Source organism: Oncorhynchus tshawytscha, linkage group LG16, assembly GCF_018296145.1.
Source record: "Oncorhynchus tshawytscha isolate Ot180627B linkage group LG16, Otsh_v2.0, whole genome shotgun sequence".
Lineage (NCBI taxonomy): Eukaryota > Metazoa > Chordata > Actinopteri > Salmoniformes > Salmonidae > Oncorhynchus > Oncorhynchus tshawytscha.
In genome coordinates this window covers 82032604-82056164 of record NC_056444.1, presented here as the reverse complement: position 1 = coordinate 82056164, position 23561 = coordinate 82032604, and the positions used below count along the sequence as shown (strand labels likewise).

Below are 23561 nucleotides of genomic sequence, written 5' to 3'. Positions count from 1 at the left end.
GATACGGGCCTAATGAATTTATTTAAATTGACTGATTTCCTTATGTTAGTCTGAGTTAGAGATTAATCCAAAGTAGAATTCATTCTACATCACAATATTTAGATATCCAATATATTACATTTATTAGTCTCTGTGCAGACAAAGACATAGTTTGTTTATTTTCCTTAATAATATATACAGTTTGGTACAGTATAAATTCCAACAAAAATCACTCTTAATTTTTTTCTAAACTCCTACATAATTGAATTTAAGTACCTAAAATAAATTGAAATAAATAAATACAACTGAAATAATTGGGAGTAAAAACATGATTGCAATGGTTGTTGGTAATGTTGATGGCGCAGTGGGGGCTAAAGTTCATGGCGCAGGAGATAGCGATGGATGGGCTTCAGGTCAACTTCTACTGGGAAGTGGTCGCTGACTTCCAAGGCCTAAATGTAAACAAACACATAATCAAAATCGGTCAATCAAAAAAAGAATACAGGTTAATTTAAACTTATATTATACATATCAACTGATTTAAAATGTCTGAGAAGTTAAGTTACCTCTTCTTCAGTAAGGTGGAACTCCTCTTTAAAGTTGAAGGGTTTAGCTGAATCTGGAACTATCCCAGAGATCATCTCTCTGCCATGAATAACTATCCTGGAGTATGACGTATAGAGAGAGAGGAGACATATCATGATTACAGCAAGAAGAAGCTTCACCCACAGATAAACATACAAAACACATGTACCAGCACACATCCAAGTCTTCTACAATGATTCTATTGTATGGGTCACTGACCTGTCGTAAGCGCAGTGTGTCTTCTGCCGAACGGTTGTATCCTGTTCATCTCCAATCAGCCAGCGGAACTTGGGGTCGCTTCTCAAACGCACAGCTCTAAAGCCCTTGATGGTGATGTAGCTGCAGGCTGCGTTCAGGTCCCCTAAGATCACCACATTCTAGAGGAAGATGACCCGGATGACCCGTATCAAACAAATAAACACAAAATAGTTAGTTAATATCAAGAGAAAGAGGAAGGAATAAGATGCTAGAAATATGGGGAGCTTCTAGTAAATGTTATCTGACATCAATGATTTAAACCAACTAACCTCAGTCTTCCACTTCTTGCAGATCCCATTGAAAACAGTGTAGAGTTCATCGATCTCTTTCATTGCCGTTTTGGGACAGGTGTGTTGGCCCACCAAGACAAAATCCTTCACCACTGCAGGAGAGATTTAAAAGAAATTCCTCTTATATCATTTATCATTTTGGGAGTTTGATAGGAGTATCTTAGCCTTGTCCCAGATCCCTTGTCCCAGATCTATTTCTGACAGTGTTGTTGAGTCTGGTCTCGAGACCACATGTTGAGTGTCATGATCTTGTCTCGGTGTCGGATCGGATACATTTTTACTCAGTTTTGACTCGGTCTCGGACAGTGGGACTTATCATTTCCTCCCAAGACCAGCGGAATATTTGTATTTGTATTTATTATGGATCCCCATTACATTACATTTCACAACAGATTTCGCAACACATTAAGTGTGTTCCCTCAGGCCACTACTCTACTACTACATATCTACAACACAAAATCCATGTGTACATGTTGTATAGTGCATATGTTATCATGTGAATGTGTGTGTGTGTGTCTCTTCACAGTCTGCAGATTTTTTATCTGTTTTTTATTTATTTTTAAATCTAATTTTACTGCTTGCACGAGTTATTTGATGTGGAATAGAGTTACATGTAGTCATGTCTCTATGTAGTACTGTGTGCTTCCCATAGTCTGTTCTGGACTTGGAAGAGACCTTTGGTGGCATGTCTTGTGGGGTATGCATGGGTGTCTGAGCTTTGTGCTAGTAGTCTAAACAGACAGCTCTGTGCATTCAACATGTCAATACCTCTAACAAAAACAAGTAGTGATGAAGTCAATCCCTCCTCTACTTTGAGCCAGAAGAGATTGACATGCATGTTATTAATGTTAGCTCTCGGTGTATATTTTAAGGGCCCGCTGTGCTGCCATGTTCAGGGCCAATTGTAATTTTCCAAAGTCCCTCTTTGTGGCACCTGACCACACGACTGAACAGTAGTCCAGGTGTGACAAAACAGCGCTTTATTATGGAAAGACCCCAGCTTAGCTACTGTTGCATCAATAGGTTTTGACCATGACAGTTGACCTCAACTTCCACATTATTCATTACAAGATTTAGGGTTTAGTGAATCATTTGTCCCAAATACAATGCTTTAAGTTTTTGAAATATTGAGGACTAACTTATTTCTTGCCACCCATTCTGAATCTGACTGCAGCTCTTTGTTAAGTGTTGCAGTGATTTCACTTGCTGTGGTAGCTGACGTGTTTAGTGTTGAGTCATCAGCATTAAGAAAATGCTAAAAAAGCATGCATAAAGGTTAAAAAACATACATAGACACTTAACTCAGAGCCAGTGGCATGTCATTAGTAAAGACTGAAAAAAAAGTAAAAGGGGCCTAAACAGCTGCCCTGGGGTATGCCTGACTCTACTTGGATTATGTTGGCGAGGCTTCCATTAAAGAACACCCTCTGTGTTCTGTTAGACGGGTAACTCTCAATTGACAGTATAGCAGGGGATGTAAAGCCATAACACATCAGTTTTTCCAACAGCAGATTATAATCAATAATGTCAAAAGCTGCACTGAAGTCTAACAAAACAGCTCCCACAATCTTTTTATTATCAATTTCTCTCAATTTCTCTCCTTCCCTATAAGCATGCTGAAAACCTGTTGTTAATTTGTTTACTGTGAAATATCTGGTCAAACACCATTTTCCCAAAAAGTTTACTAAGGGTTGGTAACAGGCTGATTGTGTCACACCCTGATCTGTTTCACCTGTCTTGTGCTTGTCTCCACCCACCACCAGGTTCTCCCACCTTCCTCCATTATCCCCTGTGTACTTATACCTGCATTTTCTGTTGGTTTGTTGCCAGTTCATCTTGTCAAGTCTTACCAGCGTGTTTTCCCGTTTTCCAGTATCTCTAGTTTCTGTTTTCTAGTCGTCCCAGTTCTGCCCTGAGCCTGCAGGCCGTTCTGTCCCATATTGACTCTGCCTTGGATTACTGACCCTTGACCTGCTGTTTGCCTGTCCCCTGTTTTGTAATAAACATCTGAGATTCAAACGGTCTGCTTCCTGTGTCTGCATCTGGGTCTTATCCTGAGTCGTGTTAGATTGTTCGGCTGTTTGAGCCAGTAAAGTCTGCTTTTCTATTCTTGGGTAGTGGAATGACTTTTACTTCCCTCCAGGCCTGAGGGCACAGGCCTGAGGGTGGCACTGCCATCATCCTCAATATTGTCCACTATCATCCTCAATAGGCTCAATAGATTGAAGAGATGGCTAGTAGGAATATGGCACTATCATCCTCAATATAATCCACTATCATCCTCAATATAATCCACTATCATCCACTATCATCCTCAATATTGTCCACTATCATCCTCAATATCGTCCACTATCATCCTCAATATAATCCACTATCATCCCAATATCATCCACTATCATCCACTATCATCCTCAATATCGTCCACTATCATCCTCAATATCGTCCACTATCATCCTCAATATCGTCCACTATCATCCTCACTATCATCCTCAATATCATCCACTATCATCCTCAATATCGTCCACTATCATCCTTATCATCCACTATCATCCTGTAATCATCCTCAATATGGCTATCATCCTCAATATCGTCATTGTTGACTATCATCCTCAATATCGACTATCATTTTCATCCACTACATCCTCAATATCATCCACTATCATCCTCAGTAATTTTTTCATCCAAGTTGTCAGGTCATTTTTTCACCTCTTACACACTCACTTCACGTTGCAAAATTACGTTTTTTCTTTTCTTCATAATTTGGTGAGTAATGCTTAGATATGAAGGTTCAGAATTTGTGGCTGTCATGTTATGTGCTGTGATGCCATGTCTAAATTTGCTAATCTTGCCAATAAAAAAAATAATTAAAGTAGTTGGCAATATCAGTGGGTTTTGTGACAAATGAGCCATCTGATTCAATTTTTTTAATTTAATTTTTACCTTTATTTTACTAGGGTTTTTCTTATTTTCAATGTGACAAATGCCTGTTCAGCCATCTGATTCAATGAATGATGTCCAACGCTCTAACCACTAGGCTACCCTGCCGCCCCAATGAATGATGGAGCCGAGTTCGCCTTTTTGCCCAAAGTTTAATTTAAGGTGCTCCAAAGCTTTTTACATCATTCTTTATATCATGTATCTTGTTTTATGGTACAGTTTTATTCTTGTTGTTGTTGGGTTTAGTCACATGATTTTCTCAATTTACAGTACATTTGCCAAACGGTTGTGCAGCCAGATTTATTTGCCATTCCTTTGCCTCATCCCTCTCAACCATACAATTTTTCAATTCCTCATTAATCCTCAGTGATTTAACTGTTTTTACAGTCATTTTCTTAATGGGTGAATGTTTAGCGTTAGTTCAGCGTCTGGTTGCTCCTCATTATACACCACAGATCTTCAACATAGGAGTCACTGCAAAACGTATTGTATGACCTCTTATACACTATATTAGGCCCAGCCTTTGGGAACTTTGGTTTTCCTAGATGTGGCTACTGTATTGTGATCACTACAAGCAATGGATCTGGATACGGCTTTCGAGCACCTTTCTATAGCATTAGTAAAGATGTGATCAATACATGTTGATGATTTCATTCCTGTGCTGTTTGTAAATGTCCTGGTAGGTTAACTGATAACCTGAACTAGGTTACAGGCACTGGTTACAGTTTGAAACTTTTTCCTGAGTGGGCAGCTTGATGAAAGCCAGTCAATATTCAGGTCACCCAGAAAATGTACCTCTCTGTTGATGTCACAAATTATCAAGGATTTCTCACAAACTCAGAAAAAAAGAAACACCCTTTTTCAGGACTCCGTCTTTCAAAGATAATTCGTAAAAATCTAAATAACTTCACAGATCTTCATTGTAAAGGGTTTAAACACTGTTTCCCATGCTTGTTCAATGAACCCTAAACAATTAATGAACATGCAGTGCTCAGACTGTCCGCAATAGGCTGAGAGTGGCTGGACTGAGGGCTTGTAGGCAGGTCCTCACCAACAATGTCGCCTATGGGCACAAACCCACCGTCGCAGGACCAGACAGGGCTCACAAAAAGTGCTCTTCACTGACGAGTCGCGGATTTGTCTCACCAGGGATGATGGTCGGATTCACGTTTATCGTCAAAGGAATAAGGGTTACACCGAGGCCTGTAGTCTGGAGCGGGATCGATTTGGAGGTGGAGGGTCCGTCATGGTATGGGGCGGTGTGTCACAGCATCATCGGACTGAGCTTGTTGTCATTGCAGGCAATCTCAATGCTGTGCGTTACAGGAAGACATCCTCCTCCCTCATGTGGTATCCTTCCTGCAGACTCATCCTGACATGACCCTCCAGCATGACAATGCCACCAGCCATAACTGCTCTTTCTGTGCGTGATTTCCTGCAAGACAGGAATGTCAGTGTTCTGCCATGGCCAGCGAAGAGCCCAGATCTCAATCCCATTGAGCACGTCTGGGACCTGTTGGATCGGAGGGTGAGGGCTATGGCCATTCCCCACAGAAATGTCTGAGAACTTGCAGGTGCCTTGGTGGAAGAGTGGGGTAACATCTCACAGCAAGAACTGGAAAATCTGGTACAGTCCATGAGGAGGAGATGCACTGCAGTACTTAACAGTATAACTCAGGTTCATAGGCGCAAGATTACTGCATACAATATCTGTAGTATTAACAGAGGTATTCAGGGGAGTGGGGGGACATAAAGAGGGGACATAAATTAGAGGGGACATAAATTAGGTTGCTTACATTATTGCCAACGACCGCTTCGCACATAAAAACAATTTGTGCGGTTGAATAAAATACGCGAAAGTCAAATGGGTTTCCATCGCCTTGTCCCAACTGATGTTGCGTTATATAGCGAATGTGGCCACTCTAGTCTTGGCACTTTGGCTCTAGTCAACAGCTCGCAGATTATTACAACTTTCTTAAATATTTTTTTTACTTTTAACTAGGCAAGTCAGTTAAGAATAAAATTCTTATATTACAATTACGTCCCCCGGCCAAACCCAGACAGCAGCACTATGACAACTCAGCGACACAATGGTAGGGATCATCTCAGCAGGGTTTTGGTTCACTGGTAAGTCATTGTCTCAACGCAGCCTTGAAATGCGCGGACAGGGTCCAGGAGCCAAGATGACTTGGATGGACTCCCATCATTTCTGTAGAACACGTTCTGTTTCCAGAAGGTGTTATTTATAGAGGTCAACAACGCTACAGTAGACTTAGTAATGCCAGTATTTCACAGCAACGGCACATGTTATTGGGCAATAATTGGCCCCTTCAAAACAATAACTAATCTTTCAGACCTAGAATCAGTTCTTTAAAATCAATTTTCAGCAGTTCTGAGCTATACCCCTCCTAATGTCGTTTGACCCCAACATGGACTACGACAGCGTCAGCCCGCCAGTGTCAGCCCCAGCAGCTGTCGTAGAATGGTAGGAAGCAGCCTTGTAATGACCTGTACTCAAGCTCCAGGATAGTATAGGGTTCCCCCCACCCACCCCTGGAACTGAGATGTTTCTCACCATAGAGCTGCAGGTGACAGCTGGTGAAGTAGAAGGAGTAAAAAAACTCATACAGTAATTATCAGCTTTCATTCAGTCAACGCATAAAACTGCTTCACCAGGCCAAATATATATGTTTTTTTATGTAACTAGGCAAGTCAGTTAAGAACAAATTCTTATTTACAATGAAGGCCTACCCCAGCTAAACCCTCCCCTGACGATGCTGGGCCAATTGTGCGCTGCTCTATGGGACTCCCGATCGATCACAGCCGGTTGTAATACAGCCCGGGATCAAACCAGGGTCTGTAGTGACGCCTCTAGCACTGAGATGCAGTGCCTTAGACCGCTGCGCCATTCGGGAGCCCAATATAGACACATTCATGAAACAATATCTTAACGCCTATTGAAAGCTGGGCCTCCTACTTTACTCATAACATTACTGTTCTTTACTTTAATTGAAAAATATCCTCAAAACTTTGTCTCTCTCGCTGGTAGCTCAGCGGAGTTGAGTGGTTGGAAATACAGCTCATCACTCACGCGCACCGCTCCATGTCCTTTACTACGGCTCTGTTAAAAACTGCTCCATACTAAAAGAAATCCCGTTACAATTTCGTTCCATTAATTTAAAATCACAATTTAACCAGCACCCATCTATTTTTGTGACTACCTGGATCTACCATTTGGTATTTAAGTATTGACACTAAACCATATGGATTTAAAATTATTTGAATAGACATGAAAAGGTGAATGTAAGAAGCGTACACCATTTCAAATAGGCTACATGTCATTTTAAACAGCATATAAACTCCTGTTCTACCAGTCACATTCGGTTAAAGGTCCCCAAAGCGCACACACATCTCTGGGTCGCTCCTCTTTTCAGTTCGCTGCAGCTAGCGACGGGAACAAGCTGCAACAAACACTCAAACTGTACAGTTTTATCTCCATCTCTTCATTCTGTGACTCACTCATGGATACTCTTACTGACAGTTGTGGTTGCTTCGCGTGATGTATTGTTGTCTCTACCTTCTTACTCTTTGTGCTGTTGTCTGTACCATGTTTTGTGCTTCTACCAAGTTGTGCTGCTACCGTGTTGTTGTCATGTTGTGTTGCTAACATGCTGTGTTGTCATATGTTGCTGCCATGCAGGTCTCTCTTTATGTAGTGTTGTGGTGTCTCTCTTATCGTGATGTGTGTTTTGTCCTATATTTTTATTAGATTTTTAATTTTTAATCCCAGCCCCGTCACCGCAGGATGCCAATTACCTTCTGGTAGGCCGTCATTGTAAATACGAATGTGTTCTTAACTGGCTTGCCTAGTTAAATAAAGGATACATTAAATAAACACTCTAGATAGGTCAGGAGCCAGACAGGGAGCCTAAGAAGGAACGGAAATGAATTATTAAGGCTATATTATTTCAATGAGTTCAAGGCTATAGCCTACAAATGAATACATTGTGAAGTATTTGCGAACTCGACATAATTGGCTGGTGGAGACATAAAGCGCGCAGCATTTAAACAACATTTCGTTGTATTAAATAATTATAGTCTATACATTGCGCATATAGGCTGTGACTTACTTAGAATTAAATAGCCTACAAATTAAACCAAAAATGACTTATTATTGCCTTTTGAATTCATCTTATTTTTAAAATTCATTTTTAAATTCAAAAGGCACTCGCACATCTGAGCAATTTTTTTGCAGGTGCATGGTAAAGAGGAGAACAAGATGAAGGAAAAAAGAAACCGCACACTGCTCTTGATAGTATCAAACTCTTTTACGCCCTCTTCCAAATGGTAGCTTTAAATGCAGAGGATGCGCACAGTGCAACAATATGATGAAGTGTGAATATGTCTGCCACCCACATACAGGAAAACGGTTCCAAATAAATGACATTATTACGTGTTCCACCACCCATGTTATTTACATTATTAAATGTCCATGTGGGCTATGCTATGTAGGTAAAAACCTCTTGTTCTCTCAAACAGAGAATCAGTGAACATAAAAGTTAAACCAGGAGAAAGGACAGGGATTATTCAGTCGCAGTACATTTTAATGACCTGAAGCATGACATTTCCACCTTTAGATTTTGTGGCATTGAGAAAGTTAAGATATCAGACAGGCGAGGTGATATTAATAATACCCTGAGTAAAAGATAATGTTTTGAGATTTTCACCCTCAGACATTATTTTCTAAAGGACTTAATGCTGAAATGCCTATGTATGTTATGTTGTGAATTTGAACATGAATTTTGCCCCTATTTAAGATTACCCTGATGTTTTTCGTACGATGTACCCAATGATTAATGAAAACTTGCTCGGTAGGTCTATGTCCTCATTGTGGTTTTACAGACGTGTTTAATACATCGTATTTACACACTTTATTTGAATATTTATAAAATGCATATTGTTATATTTGGTAGCACTTATTTGTTTTTCCTTCGCCTGCAACCCCATTCGACGCGTGGAACGGATGTGGGTGGGGCTAGGTCTACTTAAGGGTGCTAATTTAAAAATAAACTCACAAAAGCTCTGACTGAGGCCGATACGTACGCTTATTAAATATCAGTTATACTATCAAGAACAGTGTGCGGTTTCTTTTTTCCTTCATCTTGAATTCATTTTTAGAAACACGAGTTTGGCCAGTCTGTGACTTCCGGCTCATGCGATGGTGCAAGGAGAACAGGTGTTGTGCTGAAAATCTCCCCCTGCCAGAATCCGCTCCTTGGCGATCTTCCTTGCTGCGACTTGCTTGCTAGTTGAGATTTCTGCTATTCACTCCGTTGTCAGTTTAGCCTCCATTTCACTGATCTTAGTAGCATAAAGCATTTGTGTCTGCAGTTTTCGGTTTGGATATTTGTTTCAAGTGTATATGGCGGTTCTAGCTTGTATGGCGCCCTTGCCTGCCAACATTTTACTCTCTCTGTTTAATATAACACCCATACATTCATTATTAATTTCCGATGCCTAAGTTTGTTCTATAGAAAGTATTTGACTCTGTGTGCCACAGAAAGTATTGGACTCTAGCCACAAAATAGAAGGGGGGGAATTCCAGCAGGGGGGAGATTTTCGGCACAACACCGGCCAGCAGCGGAGAATTTCCTCTACACACTTGCAGATACACTAGGGATGCGAAACACCCCCCTTGGCCACTCCTGCCAGGCTGGGCAGATCAAATGGAAAGCTCCTTGAACGTGGGAATATGCCAGGCCTATTGTTTCAAAACCAATTATGGCCTATTGTATAGATAATAACGAAAATGAACGAGAAGTTTAAGAGATCAGATTTTTAGCTTATAAACACCTCTCTACAATAACACACGTAGTTATCTACCCACCTCATTCCTTTATTCCAGCATACTTTTGAGACGTCTTTTCAGATTCCACAATGATTTAGTTGTGGATGTTTCATGTAGCCAGCATGTAACAACTGTCATTTCCCACGGATAGAACAACAGCATCCGGTCTGTAATCTAACAGTTTAGCACCATACCAGCAGGTGGCATCCAAGCCTTAAACATACCAGTGGACACTACATCACCACAGTCCTTCTCTTGCTCTTGGACCTCATCTTTCACCTTGATTTAGCACGTGTTAAAAATAAAAATAAAGTTTCTTTAGCGAACTCTATGAGAGTAGCTAAAGCAAGGGCCTATCATCAGCTCACAATTAGACTACAATTGCATGCTGGGGCAGGCATGCCCTGAGCTCCTGAGGTAAGCGCTACTGGAGTGGGCTCCAGTCAAATTGGGCACTCTCTGCTCCTCGCTCTGCTCCAGCTCATCTGGCTGGTAGGAAAGAGTGGGGGGATTGTTTGAATGTTGCTCACTCACTATTAATAAGGAGAGACACAGTCCCCATAGTCCAACAACACAGTCCCCATAGTCCAACAACACAGTCCCCATAGTCCAACAACACAGTCCCCAAGTCCAACAACACAGTCCCCATAGTCCAACAACACAGTCCCCATAGTCCAATAACACAGTCCCCATAGTCCAACAACAAAGTCCCCATAGTCCAACAACAGTCCCTAAATCCAGATTAAATTAAAGAAAGCTACAATATTGTTACGCCCTGATCTGTTTTCACCTGTCCTTGTGATTGTCTCCACCCACTCCAGGTGTCACTGATTTTTCCCCAGTGTATTTATCCCTGTGTTTCCTGTCTCTCTGTGCCAGTTCATCTTGTATGTTTTTCCAAGTCAACCAGCATTTTTGCTATTCTCCTTTTTCTAGCCCTCCCGGTTTTAACCCATGCCTGTTTCTGGATTCTGCACCCGCCTGCCGGACCATTCTGCCTGCCTTGACCACGAGCCTGTCTGCCACTCTGTACCTCCTGGACTCTGATCTGGTTTTGACCTATTTTCCTGTCCACGACCATTCTCTTGCCTATTCCTTTTTGGATTAATAAACATTGTAAGACTCCAACCACCGCCTCCTGTGTCTCCATCTGGGTTTCACCTTGTGTCGTGATACAATATTACATAGAGCCATTATTGCATGGAACTCCCGTCCATCTCATATGGCTTAAATTAACAGCAAACCTGGTTTCAAAAAACAGATAAAGCAACACCTCATGGCACAACGCCTCTCCCCTATTTGACCTCGATAGTCTGTATGTATGTTTTGATATGTCTTTTTAAACTGATGTAGTTCTGTCCTTAAGCTGTTGTTGTCTATTAACATTCTGTATTATGTCTTATTTCATGTTCTGTGTTGGACCCCAGGAAGCTGTGGCTTTTTTGTTGCAGCAGCTAATGGGGATCCTAATAAAATACCCAAAGCAACAACCACAACCACACTGTTCACACAACCCTATGGTAGCCTAACACCATCACTATCACACTATCAGCAGCTAATGGGGATCCTAATAAAATACCCAAAGCAACAACCACAACCACACTGTTCACACAACCCTATGGTAGCCTAACACCATCACTATCACACTATCAGCAGCTAATGGGGATCCTAATAAAATACCCAAAGCAACAACCACAACCACACTGTTCACACAACCCTATGGTAGCCTAACACCATCACTATCACACTATCAGCAGCTAATGGGGATCCTAATAAAATACCCAAAGCAACAACCACAACCACACTGTTCACACAACCCTATGGTAGCTTAACACCATCACTATCACACTATCAGCAGCTAATGGGGATCCTAATAAAATACCCAAAGCAACAACCACAACCACACTGTTCACACAACCCTATGGTAGCCTAACACCATCACTATCACACTATCAGCAGCTAATGGGGATCCTAATAAAATACCCAAAGCAACAACCACAACCACACTGTTCACACAACCCTATGGTAGCCTAACACCATCACTATCACACTATCAGCAGCTAATGGGGATCCTAATAAAATACCCAAAGCAACAACCACAACCACACTGTTCACACAACCCTATGGTAGCCTAACACCATCACTATCACACTATCAGCAGCTAATGGGGATCCTAATAAAATACCCAAAGCAACAACCACAACCACACTGTTCACACAACCCTATGGTAGCCTAACACCATCACTATCACACTATCAGCAGCTAATGGGGATCCTAATAAAATACCCAAAGCAACAACCACAACCACACTGTTCACACAACCCTATGGTAGCTTAACACCATCACTATCACACTATCAGCAGCTAATGGGGATCCTAATAAAATACCCAAAGCAACAACCACAACCACACTGTTCACACAACCCTATGGTAGCCTAACACCATCACTATCACACTATCAGCAGCTAATGGGGATCCTAATAAAATACCCAAAGCAACAACCACAACCACACTGTTCACACAACCCTATGGTAGCCTAACACCATCACTATCACACTATCAGCAGCTAATGGGGATCCTAATAAAATACCCAAAGCAACAACCACAACCACACTGTTCACACAACCCTATGGTAGCCTAACACCATCACTATCACACTATCAGCAGCTAATGGGGATCCTAATAAAATACCCAAAGCAACAACCACAACCACACTGTTCACACAACCCTATGGTAGCCTAACACCATCACTATCACACTATCAGCAGCTAATGGGGATCCTAATAAAATACCCAAAGCAACAACCACAACCACACTGTTCACACAACCCTATGGTAGCCTAACACCATCACTATCACACTATCAGCAGCTAATGGGGATCCTAATAAAATACCCAAAGCAACAACCACAACCACACTGTTCACACAACCCTATGGTAGCCTAACACCATCACTATCACACTATCAGCAGCTAATGGGGATCCTAATAAAATACCCAAAGCAACAACCACAACCACACTGTTCACACAACCCTTGGTAGCCTAACACCATCACTATCACACTATCAGCAGCTAATGGGGATCCTAATAAAATACCCAAAGCAACAACCACAACCACACTGTTCACACAACCCTATGGTAGCCTAACACCATCACTATCACACTATCAGCAGCTAATGGGGATCCTAATAAAATACCCAAAGCAACAACCACAACCACACTGTTCACACAACCCTATGGTAGCCTAACACCATCACTATCACACTATCAGCAGCTAATGGGGATCCTAATAAAATACCCAAAGCAACAACCACAACCACACTGTTCACACAACCCTATGGTAGCCTAACACCATCACTATCACACTATCAGCAGCTAATGGGGATCCTAATAAAATACCCAAAGCAACAACCACAACCACACTGTTCACACAACCCTATGGTAGCCTAACACCATCACTATCACACTATCAGCAGCTAATGGGGATCTAATAAAATACCCAAAGCAACAACCACAACCACACTGTTCACACAACCCTATGGTAGCCTAACACCATCACTATCACACTATCAGCAGCTAATGGGGATCTAATAAAATACCCAAAGCAACAACCACAACCACACTGTTCACACAACCCTATGGTAGCCTAACACCATCACTATCACACTATCAGCAGCTAATGGGGATCCTAATAAAATACCCAAAGCAACAACCACAACCACACTGTTCACACAACCCTATGGTAGCCTAACACCATCACTATCACACTATCAGCAGCTAATGGGGATCCTAATAAAATACCCAAAGCAACAACCACAACCACACTGTTCACACAACCCTATGGTAGCCTAACACCATCACTATCACACTATCACCAAAAAAGGTGTGACACGTCCAAGGATGTGTGAATCGTGATACTGTAAAGACAGCGCCCATAATACCAGCGCACTCCATATAGGAGTGCACTTTTTTGTAAAACACATCAGACCGATATAATTGTTTTTATTTAACTAGGGAAATCAGTTCAGAACTAAATTATTTTCACCATTCTGTATGTCTGAAGAATCCATATGTTCTTCTGAAATATGAACTTGGAAATCCTGGACTTGTTGAAATCTTATTATTGTGTCGATTTGACAAAATTACATTCATGATCTTGAGTTGAACTCACATTTTTCCGTTCAAGGTGTCTAGGTCTTGAATCGGTCTCGCCCCCTCCGGTCTAGGTCTTGAATCGCTCTCGCCCCCTCCAGTCTAGGTCTTGAATCGCTCTCGCCCCCTCCGGTCTAGGTCTTGAATCGCTCTCGCCCCCTCCGGTCTAGGTCTTGAATCGGTCTCGCCCCCTCCGGTCTAGGTCTTGAATCGCTCTCGCCCCCTCCGGTCTAGGTCTTGAATCGGTCTCGCCCCCTCCGGTCTAGGTCTTGAATCGGTCTCGCCCCCTCCGGTCTAGGTCTTGAATCGGTCTCGCCCCCTCCGGTTTAGGTCTTGAATCGGTCTCGCCCCCTCCGGTCTAGGTCTTGAATCGCTCTCGCCCCCTCCGGTCTAGGTCTTGAATCGGTCTCGCCCCCTCCGGTCTAGGTCTTGAATCAGTCTCGCCCCCCTCCTGTTTAGGTCTTGAATCGCTCTCGCCCCCTCCGGTCTAGGTCTTGAATCGCTCTCGCCCCCTCCGGTCTAGGTCTTGAATCGGTCTCGCCCCCTCCGGTCTAGGTCTTGAATCAGTCTCGCCCCCTCCGGTCTAGGTCTTGAATCGGTCTCGCCCCCTTCCGGTCTAGATCTTGAATCGGTCTCGCCCCCATCCGGTCTAGGTCTTGAATCGGTCTCGCCCCCTCCGGTCTAGGTCTTGAATCGGTCTCGCCCCCCTCCGGTCTAGGTCTTGAATCGGTCTCGCCCCCTCCGGTCTAGATCTTGAATCGGTCTCGCCCCCATCCGGTCTAGGTCTTGAATCGGTCTCGCCCCCTCCGGTCTAGGTCTTGAATCGGTCTCACCCCCTCCGGTCTAGGTCTTGAATCGGTCTTGCCCCCTCCGGTCTAGGTCTTGAATCGGTCTCGCCCCCTCCGGTCTAGGTCTTGAATTGGTCTCGACCCCTCTGGTTTAGGTCTTGGATCGGTCTCACCCCCTCTGGTTTAGGTCTTGAATCGGTCCCCCGGTCTAGGTCTTGAATCGGTCTCGCCCCCTCCGGTCTAGGTCTTGAATCGCTCTCGCCCCCTCCGGTCTAGGTCTTGAATCAGTCTCGCCCCCTCCGGTCTAGGTCTTGAATCGGTCTCGCCCCCTTCCGGTCTAGATCTTGAATCGGTCTCGCCCCCATCCGGTCTAGGTCTTGAATCGGTCTCGCCCCCTCCGGTCTAGGTCTTGAATCGGTCTCGCCCCCTCCGGTCTAGGTCTTGAATCGGTCTCGCCCCCTCCGGTCTAGGTCTTGAATCGGTCTCGCCCCCTCCGGTCTAGGTCTTGAATCGGTCTCGCCCCCTCCGGTCTAGGTCTTGAATCGGTCTCACCCCCCCTCCGGTCTAGGTCTTGAATCGGTCTCGCCCCCTCCGGTCTAGGTCTTGAATCGGTCTCGCCCCCTCCGGTCTAGGTCTTGAATTGGTCTCGACCCCTCTGGTTTAGGTCTTGGATCGGTCTCACCCCCTCTGGTTTAGGTCTTGAATCGGTCCCCCGGTCTAGGTCTAGAATCGGTCTCGCCCCCTCCGGTCTAGGTCTTGAATCAGTCTCGCCCCCTCCGGTCTAGGTCTTGAATAGGTCTCGCCCCCTTCCGGTCTAGATCTTGAATCGGTCTCGCCCCCATCCGGTCTAGGTCTTGAATCGGTCTCGCCGCCCTCCGGTCTAGGTCTTGAATCGGTCTCTCCCCCTCCGGTCTAGGTCTTGAATCGGTCTCGCCCCCTCCGGTCTAGATCTTGAATCGGTCTCGCCCCATCCGGTCTAGGTCTTGAATCGGTCTCGCCCCCATCCGGTCTAGGTCTTGAATCGGTCTCGCCCCCTCCGGTCTAGGTCTTGAATCGGTCTCGCCCCCTCCGGTCTAGGTCTTGAATTGGTCTCGCCCCCCTCTGGTTTAGGTCTTGGATGGGTCTCACCCCCTCTGGTTTAGGTCTTGAATCGCTCCCCCTGGTCTAGGTCTTGGAATCGGTCTCGCCCCCTCCAGTCTAGGTCTTGAATTGGTCTCGCCCCCTCTGGTTTAGGTCTTGAATCGGTCTCGCCCCCTCCGGTTTAGGTCTTGAATCGGTCTCGCCCCTCTCCGGTCTAGATCTTGAATCGGTCTCGCCCCCCATCCGGTCTAGGTCTTGAATCGGTCTCGCCGCCCTCCGGTCTAGGTCTTGAATCGGTCTCGCCCCCATCCGGTCTAGGTCTTGAATCGGTCTCGCCCCCATCCGGTCTAGGTCTTGAATCGGTCTCGCCCCCTCCGGTCTAGGTCTTGAATCGGTCTCACCCCCTCCGGTCTAGGTCTTGAATCGGTCTCGCCCCCTCCGGTCTAGGTCTTGAATCGGTCTCGCCCCCTCCGGTCTAGGTCTTGAATTGGTCTCGCCCCCTCTGGTTTAGGTCTTGGATCGGTCTCACCCCCTCGTGGTTTAGGTCTTGAATCGGTCCCCCCCCTAGGTCTTGAATCGGTCTCGCCCCCTCCGGTCTAGGTCTTGAATCAGTCTCGCCCCCTCCGGTCTAGGTCTTGAATCGGTCTCGCCCCCTTCCGGTCTAGATCTTGAATCGGTCTCGCCCCCATCCGGTCTAGGTCTTGAATCGGTCTCGCCGCCCTCCGGTCTAGGTCTTGAATCGGTCTCTCCCCCCGGTCTAGGTCTTGAATCGGTCTCGCCCCCTCCGGTCTAGATCTTGAATCGGTCTCGCCCCCTCCGGTTTAGGTCTTGAATCGGTCTCGCCCCCATCCGGTTTAGGTCTTGATTCGGTCTCGCCCCCTCCGGTCTAGGTCTTGAATCGGTCTCGCCCCCTCCGGTCTAGGTCTTGAATTGGTCTCGCCCCCTCTGGTTTAGGTCTTGGATCGGTCTCACCCCTCTGGTTTAGGTCTTGAATCGCTCCCCCGGTCTAGGTCTAGAATCGGTCCCCCCCTCCAGTCTAGGTCTTGAATTGGTCTCGCCCCCTCTGGTTTAGGTCTTGAATCGGTCTCGCCCCCATCCGGTCTAGGTCTTGAATCGGTCTCGCCCCCATCTCCGGTCTTGAATCGGTCTCGCCCCCTCCGGTCTAGGTCTTGAATCGGTCTCGCCCCCTTCTGGTCGTGAATCGGTCTCGCCCCCTCCAGTCTTGAATCGGTCTCGCCCCCGGGCTTGAATCGGTCTCGCCCCCTCCGGTTTAGGTCTTGAATCGGTCTCGCCCCCTCTGGTTTAGGTCTTGAATCGGTCTCGCCCCCTCTGGTTTAGGTCTTGAATCGGTCTCACCCCCTCTGGTTTAGGTCTTGAATCGGTCTCCCCCCCCTCTGGTTTAGGTCTTGAATCGGTCTCGCCCCCTCTGGTTTAGGTCTTGAATCGGTCTCACCCCCCCGGTCTAGGTCTTGAATCGGTCTCGCCCCCCGGTCTAGGTCTTGAATCGGTCTCCCCCGGTCTTGAATCGGTCTCACCCCCCCGGTCTAGGTCTTGAATCGGTCTCACCCCCATCCGGTCTAGGTCTTGAATTGGTCTCGCCCCCTCCGGTCTAGGTCTTGAATCGGTCTCGCCCCCATCCGGTCTAGGTCTTGAATCGGTCTCGCCCCCTCCGGTCTAGGTCTTGAATCGGTCTCGCCCCCTCCGGTCTAGGTCTTGAATCGGTCTCGACCCCTCCGGTCTAGGTCTTGAATCGGTCTCGCCCCCTCTGGTTTAGGTCTTGGATCGGTCTCACCCCCTCTGGTTTAGGTCTTGAATCGGTCCCCCCGGTCTAGGTCTAGAATCGGTCTCGCCCCCTCTGGTCCAGGTCTTGAATCGGTCTCGCCCCCCGGTCTAGGTCTTGAATCGATCTCGCACCCCTCCGGTCTTGAATCGGTCTCACCCCCTCTGGTTTAGGTCTTGAATCGGTCTCACCCCCTCTCCCCCGGTCTAGGTCATGGATCGGTCTTGCTTTAGGTAGACACGAAAACAACACTGTTGTCTTGACAACCTCATATGGTCACATGGCTGGCAAGACAGCACAAACAGATGTGAGACCAGGCTAGGACTATCTGTCTAAGGTATCCTAAAATCCTTTAACACATGGCATGTTCCTATCTCCAAATGGCATGATATGAGATGATATGACATTATAACTTAAGACGGTGATTGATATATGGAAAGTTCTCACAGGTAGTGGGTGAGTGAAACCGGACAATGAAAGGCTCTCTGGAGAAAACCTCAGTGTCGTTATTCGTCCCCTCTCCTCCCTCTAGCTCAGGATACTGGCAATGCTCTCGGACCTGCAGCACATCTTTCCTAGAGATGATTCAAGCCAATTAATCAATCAACCAACCAACCAATCAAACGAGAGAGAGTATACTAGAAATTAGGAGTGCTGCAGTGTTTTAAAGATTCTTATCTAAAATGTAAAGTTTAATGTAAAGCCTGTGTAAAAATGTAACAGCTTACTTGTAAATGTAGACATATTGCTCTTTGTAGGTTTTCTTCCCCAGTCTCTTACTCTCCACGTAGGAGTATGCATGCGATTTGTCAAAGCTGATGGTGGAATGACAAACAGACATCAGGTGACGATTAGAACCCTAACCGTGATAAGACTTCATCTGTACATACTGTACATATCTTATAAAGGATTCATTCTGTACCTGTTAAGATCCTGTTATGTACCTGATTAAGATCCTGTTAAGATCCTGTTATGTACCTGTTAAGATCCTGTTAAGATCCTGTTATGTACCTGTTAAGATCCTGTTATGTACCTGTTAAGATCCCTGTTAAGATCCTGTTATGTACCTGTTAAGATCCTGTTAAGATCCTGTTATGTACCTGTTAAGATCCTGTTATGTACCTGTTAAGATCCTGTTAAGATCCTGTTATGTACCTGTTAAGATCCTGTTAAGATCCTGTTATGTACCTGTTAAGATCCTGTTGTGTACTTGTTAAGCTCCTGTTATGTACCTGTTAAGATCCTGTTATGTACCTGTTAAGATCCTGTTAAGATCCTGTTGTGTACCTGTTAAGATCCTGTTGTGTACCTGTTAAGATCCTGTTATGTACCTGTTAAGCTCCTGTTATGTACCTGTTAAGATCCTGTTAAGATCCTGTTATGTACCTGTTAAGATCCTGTTGTGTACCTGTTAAGATCCTGTTATGTACCTGTTAAGCTCCCGTTATGTACCTGTTAAGATCCTGTTAAGATCCTGTTGTGTACCTGTTAAGATCCTGTTGTGTACCTGTTAAGATCCTGTTGTGTACCTGTTAAGATCCTTCACCAGTGTAGGTATGGCTTCACCTTTTGCATCTCGAACCTCCTGGATCAAACACAGGTCACAGCGAGCAAGAATCTGGGAAGGGGAGGGAAACAGCTTTTGGTTATATTGTTGGATATCAAAAATACCATAATAATGAACACAGAATAGTTGTGACCAGAGTTCGTGAGCCGAGATGAGCAGTTGGAAATCAGGCTCATCGCTCATGATGCTTCATGTATTTTCCTACCGCTCCAAGCATCCACAGGGGATTAGTGCCTTTGAATTCGTTTTTAGAATTCGTATTTAGAAACACGAGTTTGACCAGTCTGTAGCTTCAGACTCATGCGATGGCGCTTGGAGAGCCGGTGTTGTGCTGAAAATCTCCCCCCTGACAGAATTCTGTCCACCCCCCTTCGCGTGAACGCGCACGAACTCAATTCTTCATTGCTTCGACTTGCTTGCAAATTGAGATTTCTGATCACGTTAGGCTGCGTTTCATTTTTTAGTCGGTGTGATCGCGGGGAGGCACTAGTAATGTCTGCAGTTTTCGGTTTGGCTATTTGCTTCAAGTGTATTAGTCTATAAATATAAATGCGTCATCTCAGCCAAAATTCGTCATCTCTCCCATGTCTTATTGTTCTGAAATGTTTATTGCTTGCCTACATTTTACTCCATCCTCTATGTTTAATATAACACACATACATTCATTATTAATTTCGGTTGCCTATTTTTGGCTGAGATGACGTGAAGTTCGTTCTATTTTAAAGTATTTGACTCGGATGTGTGCCACAAAAAGAACTTGACTCTAGTCACAAAATTAAGGAAATTAGAAGGGGGAGGAAAATAAAATGAAACGCAGCCTAACGTGAACAGAAATCTCAACTAGCAAGCAAGTCGCAGCAATGAAGAATTGCGTGCGTGTGCGTTCACACGAAGGTGAGGGGGATTCTGGCAGGGGGAGATTTTCGGCACAACACCAGCCAACAGCGGAGAACTTTCTCTCCACACCTGCAGAGCCACTGGGGATGCTAAACAGCCGTTTGGCCAGTCTTGCCAGGCTAGGCAGAGATGCAGAGTTGTTTCTACACATTTTTATAGGTAGGCCTAAAGGTTTTTAGACAAAATAACCCAATCAAAACGGAAAGCTCCTTGAACGTGGGAATATACCTGGGCCAAAATCAATTATGGCCTATTGTTTAGATAATAGAACAAAAATGAACGAAACACAGTGGTCGCCAATCGACTGGTCGATCTTTAAGGCATCCTAGTCGAACACCAAATATTTCTGTAGAAAAGCCAACGAAAGATAAAGGCTTTTGAGCTCAACTAAAGGCTGTTTAGTTGTAGTTTTCTAGCAGTCTAGTTGTTTAGTAGTAGCTGTCTAGTTGTTTAGTAGTAGCTGTCTAGTTTAGTTGTTTAGTAGTAGTAGTCTAGTTGTTTAGTTGAGGCTGTCTAGTTGTTTAGTAGTAGCTGTCTAGTTGTAGCTGTCTAGTTTAGTAGTTTAGTTGTAGCTGTTTAGTTGTTTAGTAGTAGTTGTCTAGTTGTTTAGTTGTAGCTGTCTAGTTGTTTAGTAGTAGCTGTTTAGTTGTAGCTGTCTAGTTTAGTAGTTTAGTCTAGTTGTTTAGTAGTACCTGTCTAGTTTAGTTGTTTAGTTTTAGCTGTTTAGTTGTTTAGTAGTAGCAGTCTAGTTGTTTAGTTGAGGCTGTCTAGTTGTTTAGTAGTAGCTGTCTAGTTGTTTAGTAGTAGCTGTCTAGTTGTTTAGTAGTAGCTGTCTAGTTGTTTAGTAGTAGCTGTCTGGTTGTTTAGTAGTAGCTGTCTAGTTGTTTAGTAGTAGCTGTTTAGTTTAGTAGTAGCTGTTTAGTTGTAGCTGTCTAGTTGTTTAAGTAGCTGTCTAGTTTAGTTGTTTAGTAGTAGCTGTCTAGTTGTTCAGTAGTAGTTGTTTAGTAGTAGCTGTTTAGTTGTTTAGTAGTACCTGTCTAGTCTAGTTGTTTAGTAGTAGCTGTCTGGTTGTTTAGTAGTAGCTGTCTGGTTGTTTAGTAGTAGCTGTCTAGTTGTTTAGTAGTAGCTGTTTAGTTGTTTAGTAGTAGCTGTTTAGTTGTAGCTGTCTAGTTGTTTAGTAGTAGCTGTCTAGTTTAGTTGTTTAGTAGTAGCTGTCTAGTTGTTTAGTAGCAGCTGTCTGGTTGTTTAGTAGTAGTTGTTTAGTAGCAGCTGTCTGGTTGTTTAGTAGTAGCTGTCTAGTTGTTTAGTAGTAGCTGTCTAGTTGTTTAGTAGTAGCTGTGTGGTTGTTTAGTACTAGTTTAGTTGTTTAGTAGTAGCTGTGTGGTTGTTTAGTACTAGTTTAGTTGTTTGGTAGTAGCTGTGTGGTTGTTTAGTAGTAGTTTAGTTGTTTAGTAGTAGCTGTGTGGTTGTTTAGTAGTAGCTGTCTAGGTGTTTAGTAGTAGCTGTGTGGTTGTTTAGTACTAGTTTAGTTGTTTAGTAGTAGCTGTGTGGTTGTTTCGTACTAGTTTAGTTGTTTGGTAGTAGCTGTCTGTTACATTGTTCGTAATAATGATGGTCGGACCAAGGCGCAGCATACGTAGAGTTCCACATATTTTATTGAATAAAGTGAAATTTAAGCAAAATACAAAATAATAAAGACCAAACGAACCGTGACGACAAATGCTGTGCTAACGGTCAACTAAACATAATCAATATCCCATAATTCACAGGTGGGAAAAATGCTACTTAAGTATGATCCCCAATTAGAGACAACAATAACCAGCTGCCTCTAATTGGGAATCATACAAATCACCAACATAGAAAATCAAACCTAGAACCCCACATAGAAAATATAAACTAGAACAAAAACCCCTAGTCACGCCCTGACCTACTCTACCATAGAAAATACAGGTTTTCTATAGTCAGAACGTGACAGTACCCCCAAAGGTGCGGACTCCGACCTCCGTCTAGTGTCCGTGTAGGCTCTGGTGCGGGACGTGTACCCGCTCATCCTGCGGATCCAGCCATGGACCTTGAAGTTCCGGACCGTTGATCGTCTCAGGAGGTTCCGGACCGTAGACCATCTCAGGAGGTTCCGGACCGTAGACCGTCTCAGGAGGTTCCGGACCGTGAGACCGTCTCAGGAGGTTCCGGACCGTGGACCGTCTCAGGAGGTTCCGGACCGTTTACCGTCTCAGGAGGTTCCAAACCGTAGACCGTCTCAGGAGGTTCCGGACCATGGACCGTCTCAGGAGGTTCCGGACCATGGACCGCCTCAGGAGGTTCCGGACCGTAGACCGTCTCAGGAGGTTCCGGACCGTGGACCGTCGCCGGAGGTTCCGGACTGGGGATCGTCGCAGGAAGCCTGGTGCGTGGGGCCGGCACTGGTGGTACCGGGCTGGTGACACGCACTTCAGGGCGAGTACGAGGAGGAGGCACAGGACGTACTGGACTGGGGACAAGCATTTCAGGGAAAGTTTGAGGAGCAGGCACAGGACATGCCTGACTGGGAAGATGCACTTGAGGGAGAGTGCGAGGATCAGGAAAAGGATGCACCTGACTGGGAAAGCGCACTTGAGGGAGAGTGCGAGGAGCAGGCACAGGACGACCGGGCTGTGGAGACGTACTGGAGACCTGGTGCGTATAGCCGGCATCAACGGTACCGGTTCGATGACACACTTCGCACAGCAAGCGCAGGGAGCTGGCACAGGACATACCGGGCTGTAGAGGCGCACTGGAGACACGGTGCATAGAACCGGCACACATTGTACCGGAACGATGACACTCTTCACACAGTGAGTACGATGAGATGGCACAGGACGTACTGGGCTGTGAAGGCGCACTGGAGACACGGTGCATAGAACCGGCACACTTTGTACCAGAACGATGACACTCTTCACACGGTGAGTACGATGAGATGGCACAGGACGTACTGGGCTGTGAAGGCGCACTGGAGACCTGGTGCGTATAGCCAGCATTAATTGTTCAGGAACTTTAACACACTTCTCAGGACGAGTATGGGGAGCTGACTCAGGTGGCACCAAACTGGGCAAAATCCGTGTATCCTCCACCAACTCAACAACTCTCCCATTTCTCTCTCCTCCAAACTCTCCCTCTTCTCCCAGACTGGCTCTGGTACACGTGCCCCATGTGCCCCCCAAAAACATTATTGGGATTTCTGTGGCCTTCCTCCCGACTTCATCGCTGTCCCTCCTTCGCTGCTTCCACCTGCTTCCATGGCAGGCTCTTGTCTCCTGCCATTATGTCATCCCAAGTCCAGGATGTTCTCTCCCTAATCTCCTCCAAAGACCATGATGCCATTATCTCCCGGGCACCCTGCTTGGTTCTTTGTTGATGGGATATT

At 45.1% G+C, this 23561-nt stretch overlaps 1 protein-coding gene across 1 annotated transcript in view; it reads right to left on the bottom strand.

Annotated features, from left to right (window-relative positions):
• Window positions 1–97: 97 nt before the first annotated feature.
• Window positions 98–23561, bottom strand: part of dnase1l1l (deoxyribonuclease I-like 1-like) — a 24763-nt gene continuing 1299 nt past the window's right edge. The window contains exons 3-9 of the mRNA XM_042299777.1: window positions 19224–19312; window positions 18423–18509; window positions 18142–18269; window positions 1092–1204; window positions 784–941; window positions 546–642; window positions 98–431 (exon numbers count right to left, since the gene is read on the bottom strand). Of these exons, the coding sequence (XP_042155711.1) occupies window positions 351–431; window positions 546–642; window positions 784–941; window positions 1092–1204; window positions 18142–18269; window positions 18423–18509; window positions 19224–19312 (753 nt within the window). The 3' untranslated portion in view covers window positions 98–350. The remainder of the gene's footprint in view (window positions 432–545; window positions 643–783; window positions 942–1091; window positions 1205–18141; window positions 18270–18422; window positions 18510–19223; window positions 19313–23561) is intronic.